Genomic DNA, 6,137 nt, shown 5'->3' on the forward strand with positions numbered 1-6,137 from the left:
CCCCGTCCCCAGATGAGTAAGATGACGAAGATCCCGGTGGACACGGCGATAGGGCGTGGGGAGGTTTTAGGCATCGGGAGGAGGGGGGGAGGGGGTGTCGGAAAAGGATAAAGAGATGGGGAGAGCCTACATGACAGGAGAGCCGGGGATCCAGTGCGAGGCTCGGGAGAGAGTGAAGTAGTAGTGAAGCACAGTGCCGAGGAGAGGGTCCTGATCTCCTGTTGCCACCATGGGCTCCAGGGTGGTGCTGCTCTCCATCCTCCTGGCATCTCTCAGCTGGTCCAGAGGAGCCATAATCACAGGGGTAAGTGGGGGGTGGGCTGTAGAATACAGAGTAAGAATACAGAACAAATACTATACAACATCGACCAAAGAAAATAATTTTTTTTCTATTTTCTATACAGTATATATATGATTCCTATACAACTTATTTTTATTTGATTGAGAATCTCTGTGTGTGTGTGTATATATATATATATATATATATATATATATATATATATATACACACACATATATATGGGGGGGCTGTAGAATACAGAATAAGAATACAGAACAAATACTATACAACATTGACCAAAGAATCAATTCTTTTTGTTAGTTTATTTTCTATGCAGTTACAGTATATGATAGTACAACTTTTTTCAATTTGATTGAGAATCTCTGTGTGTATGTATAATATATATATCTTAAGTAGAAAATGCGATTTTTTTTTAATCTAGATTAATCTAGATTAATTACAGAAAATTGTGAGATTAATTAGTAAAAAAAAATTAATCTATTGACAGCACTAATATATATATATTAGTGCTGTCAATAGATTACATTTTGTTTTACTAATTAATCTCACAATTTTCTGTAATTAATCTAGATTAAAAAAAATCACATTTTCTACTTAAGACCGAAGCTTGTAACAAATATTATTTACTTGAGTAAAATCATGGAATTAATGTAGAATCAACACAAAGAAAGTATATTTAGATTCAAAGACTATTGTAATAGCTTTCTTTGATCTTTCTCTCCTGTGAAATACAAATGTTCAACAAAACCATCAACATTGACTCAGCTTTAAAGACCTCTTTCTTATATCCACGGCGCTAACAGAGATAAAAACAACCCGCCTATGTTAAAGTGCAGATTGGCTTAGAGGACGATAATGTCTTGTATGAACTACCAGTAATATAAATCATATTAACAACAGAAATGTGTTCCATTTTCATGTCAGATTATTTTCAAAAAGGTGCATGAGTCAATGCAAAAAAAGAACAAGCAAAGATACTGCTGAAAGTTCAGAACGTTGAAAATGTTTCACTCCATAGATTAATCTAGATTTTTTTTAACACTTATATATATATATATATATATATATATATATATATATATATATATATATATATATATATATATATATATATATATTATTCCTAGTACAACAGACTGAAACATCACCCATGTTTTTTTTAGATTAGAATTATAAATGGAATGTTTTTAATAGGAGGTTATCAAAGTGTCTCTTACCTACAGGTTGTTGTTGTTAGCAGGACAGTCTGTCACAGCAAACAGCTGTTGTCATGTTGTCATCAGATTGGGGAATGGGGGGCTTTTCATTGACCATGTTCATGTGGCGGCCATTTTGCTCTCATGTCATGCTCAGGTTGGGATTCCTTTCCACCCCAACCTGAGCATGACATGGCCCCTGTGTGAATAGGGTCAATAGGATGCCCCAATCCAGTCCACTGTAGTCAGAAAAAAAAATGTTGAATTGAAACCTCTATTGAAGTCAATTTGCCTCACAGACATTATGAATGCATATAATGATTCCATCGATGGGTAAAAATATAGAAACAAATCTCATCACACTATGCGATAAAATAAGAATGATTTCTCCAACAAGTGATAAATATGATATTTGTAATTGGATGTCTGAATCTAAATCCTGAAGGGCTATTCTATATCATTGGAGCCACACGGTGTGGGTAGCATAGATTATGTAATGTACAGTAGTAGACCTAACTGCACCGTGAAGGTTTTCTGTATTGTTATTTATGTTTTGGTAATGTGTTGCTGCGATCTTGGTGCATGACTTCATCATCAAGTTCAACATACGATATATAAGATTAAATAAACATAAACTGATTTAATCTCCAATCAGTTTATGTTTGGTCCAAGGAAATGCAAACAATATATATATGGAAATAATATAATTTACTTTGGCTTTTTAAAATGTTTCTTTATTAAATATTGTTTTATTACAATTGACCGTCGGGAGACCAAACCTTTCAACCTGTCAGATAAATGAGACAAACCGGAGGAAATTATTTTAGCCTGCCTATTGAAATTCATTTGTAAATGAGTTAGAGAGATGACAGGCAGTACATAAAACACAGAGCGCTGTACACACATTAAAGGAAAAGAGGTTTACTTCCAGCATCACGTCTCTCTCTCTCTCTCTCTCTCTCTCTCTCTCTCTCTCTCTCTCTCTCTCTCTCTCTCTCTCTCTCTCTCTCTTGACTGTCTCTTCATGGATGGAATGAACCTACCTCTATTTCTACTCCTCTCCTCTCTATCTGTCTCTCTATCCATCTGTCTGTCGCTCAACCCACCTCTGTTTCTACTCCTCCTCTCTATCTGTCTCTTTATCTGTCTGTTGCTCAACCCACCTCTGTTTCTACTCCTCCTCTCTATCTGTCTCTCTATCCATCTGTCTGTCGCTCAACCCACCTCTGTTTCTACTCCTCCTCTCTATCTGTCTCTCTATCCATCTGTCTGTCGCTCAACCCACCTCTGTTTCTACTCCTCCTCTCTATCTGTCTCTCTATCCATCTGTCTGTCGCTCAACCTACCTCTGTTTCTACTCCTCTCCTCTCTATCTGTCTCTCTATCCATCTGTCTGTTGCTAAACCTCTGTTTCTACTCCTCTCCTCTCTATCTGACTCTCTATCCATCTGTCTGTCGCTCAACCCACCTCCCCCCTCTCCCCGCTGCACACAAAAACACAAACATACACACTTTCTCTTTCTCTCTTACTTTCTCTTTCTCGACTGTCCCTTCATGGATGGACTGGAATAAATCCGTGACTCTGTAGCGTTATTCCTGACAATGTCTTTTACAGTTGTTGTTTTTTAACCACTCTATTTGAAGCTGTCAAATAATCTAAACTAAACTGAACTCTCCATCTCTCCATCCATCTGTCTGTTTCTACTCCTCTCCTCTCTATCTGTCTCTCTATCCATCTTTCTGCACTTCTTTCTCACCGCTGGTGTCTCTCAACCTATCTCTACCCCCCCCCCCCCCCCTCTACACACACCTCTCTCTCTCTCTCTCTCTCTCTCTCTCTCTCTCTCTCTCTCTCTCTCTCTCTCTCTCTCTCTCTCTCTCTCTCTCTCTCTCTCTCTCTCTGTGTTCCAGGCATGTGAGAGAGACGTGCAGTGTGGCTTGGGACTGTGCTGTGCTGTCAGCCTGTGGCTGAGGGGTCTGCGGATGTGTACACCAAGAGGTGTGGAAGGGGATGAGTGTCACCCCTTTAGCCACAAGGTGTGGAGAAATCTATACAATTTCATTGATCTGACGATATCTCTCGCATGCACACACTCCCTGAAAGAAACGCACAAACACACGCCAGCTCATACATACACACACACTGGCAGATTAGAATTATAAATGGAATGTTTTTAATAGGAGGTTATCAAAGTGTCTCTTACCTACAGGTTGTTGTTGTTAGCAGGACAGTCTGTCACAGCAAACAGCTGTTGTCATGTTGTCATCAGATTGGGGAATGGGGGGCTTTTCATTGACCATGTTCATGTGGCGGCCATTTTGCTCTCATGTCATGCTCAGGTTGGGATTCCTTTCCACCCCAACCTGAGCATGACATGGCCCCTGTGTGAATAGGGTCAATAGGATGCCCCAATCCAGTCCACTGTAGTCAGAAAAAAAAATGTTGAATTGAAACCTCTATTGAAGTCAATTTGCCTCACAGACATTATGAATGCATATAATGATTCCATCGATGGGTAAAAATATAGAAACAAATCTCATCACACTATGCGATAAAATAAGAATGATTTCTCCAACAAGTGATAAATATGATATTTGTAATTGGATGTCTGAATCTAAATCCTGAAGGGCTATTCTATATCATTGGAGCCACACGGTGTGGGTAGCATAGATTATGTAATGTACAGTAGTAGACCTAACTGCACCGTGAAGGTTTTCTGTATTGTTATTGGCTGAGGGGTCTGCGGATGTGTACACCAAGAGGTGTGGAAGGGGATGAGTGTCACCCCTTTAGCCACAAGGTGTGGAGAAATCTATACAATTTCATTGATCTGACGATATCTCTCGCATGCACACACTCCCTGAAAGAAACGCACAAACACACGCCAGCTCATACATACACACACACGCGCGCGCACACACAGGCACGCACGCCCGCCCGCACGCACGCACGCACGCACGCACGCACGCACGCACGCACGCACGCACGCACGCACGCACGCACGCACACACACACACACACACACACACACACACACACACACACACACACACACACACACACACACACACACACACACACACACACACACACACACACGCGTACAGTACACGCACATATGCAAACACATACTCACCTGCTTGTAGGTCAGCGGAAAATTAAGATAATTGTATCAAGTGTTGGCAGCTTGGCCACTGATGTAGACAAACTGCTGATAACTGCAGGGGCTATTGATTGACTCCATTGTGAATCAAGCAATCTGAAGCGTACGTCACTGTGATCATCTGGAGATGGCAGCGATTAGTTCTGTTAACACACTTCTTATCTCATCAAGGCAAACCACCAAATTATTATTATTATTATTATAGTTTGATATTTTTTGTTTGATTGTTGTCAGTCTTATATTTTTATTATTTAATTTGATTTAAATTTTCTTTTGAACTTTGTACCTTATGTAATTGCTTTGTCTTAATTATGGAAGAACTATAATAATAAGAAAAATCAACTCAACTCAGTTAATTTTCTGAGTGGGTTTCAGCGTTCCCTTTCTTTTCCCCCATGTGTATAATATGGAGGGTATTTGTCAGGGGTAAGATTTAAGAAGTTCAGAATAGATATCGTGTAATACAAACACATCACTTTGTGAAGGCAATTGATTCATAGTCATGTTGACATCCCAGTCAAAAACAACAAATTGACAGACTAAACATTGACAGACTGACATTTTCTGTTATTTAAGTACAGAATATACTGTAGTTTCAGTTTATAAAATGTTTTCTAAAATATTTAAATTTTTATAAAACTAAAATGTTTTTTTCTGCACACCTATATAGTTTTAGTTTTTGTGTTAGTGTTAGTTGGTATAATAACCTTGTCTCAACTATTAACTTCATCTTGTTTTAAGTGTTATAATTGTATTATTCATTAAAGATAAGTGTCCTAATCTACCAGCTCGGTACGATCAGTCATTTCAATCTCAATCTTGTTTGGAGGATTTTCTCATAACAGGCAACATTGTCTTGAATGAAGTGATCTGTCTGAAGATCTGAAGATACTGACACTTATTTCTCCCAGAAAACAAGTTCAGTTATAATGAAACACATTAGGGCTCATATAATCCCACTTTCATCTGCCCCTTTCACACTTTTATTGATTTATATATAACATGATTTAGTATTATATATATACACCGTATATAGTGCAAGATTAAATTACTTATATTCTTTTTTTGTGTAGACATCTTACTTTATTGACATATTGCATTTTCAGGTGCCCTATCCAGGAAAGAGGCAGCATCACACGTGCCCTTGTCTTCCCGACTTGATGTGCACCAAATATGGAGAGAGCAAATATAGGTGTACCGATGACTTCAAAAATCTGGACTTTTGACGTCTGCTCAAAACCCAACTGAAGATGAGCTCAACAGAGACACCATCTAAAAGCATAGACTTGAATAATACCCCCACGAAGGAACACAACACAAGTACCCCATCTTTACTGACTCATCATTTGTGTACACTATGCACTATGCACTATTATTTCTATTATCATTATTATTCGTTTCTATACCTCAACGCCCAACAAAATGTTAAAACAATGTCTGTATATTTGCTATACAGCAGATACCAGACTTCTTTTC

The 6,137-nt window shown here is 38.6% G+C and overlaps 1 protein-coding gene across 1 annotated transcript; it reads left to right on the forward strand.

Moving 5' to 3' along the window:
- Window positions 1-226: 226 nt before the first annotated feature.
- Window positions 227-5,887, forward strand: prok1 (prokineticin 1; the record flags this gene model as incomplete). The annotated part of the gene is made up of 3 exons (XM_084332900.1): window positions 227-304; window positions 3,409-3,534; window positions 5,768-5,887. Exons 1-3 carry the CDS (start codon window positions 230-232, stop codon window positions 5,885-5,887), a joined length of 321 nt encoding a protein of 106 aa, XP_084189026.1. The 5' UTR covers window positions 227-229.
- Window positions 5,888-6,137: the final 250 nt, after the last annotated feature.

The sequence above is a fragment of the Notolepis coatsorum genome (genome assembly GCF_963971535.1).
Source record: "Notolepis coatsorum genome assembly, chromosome: 17".
In the NCBI taxonomy this organism is placed as follows: Eukaryota; Metazoa; Chordata; class Actinopteri; order Aulopiformes; family Paralepididae; genus Notolepis; species Notolepis coatsorum.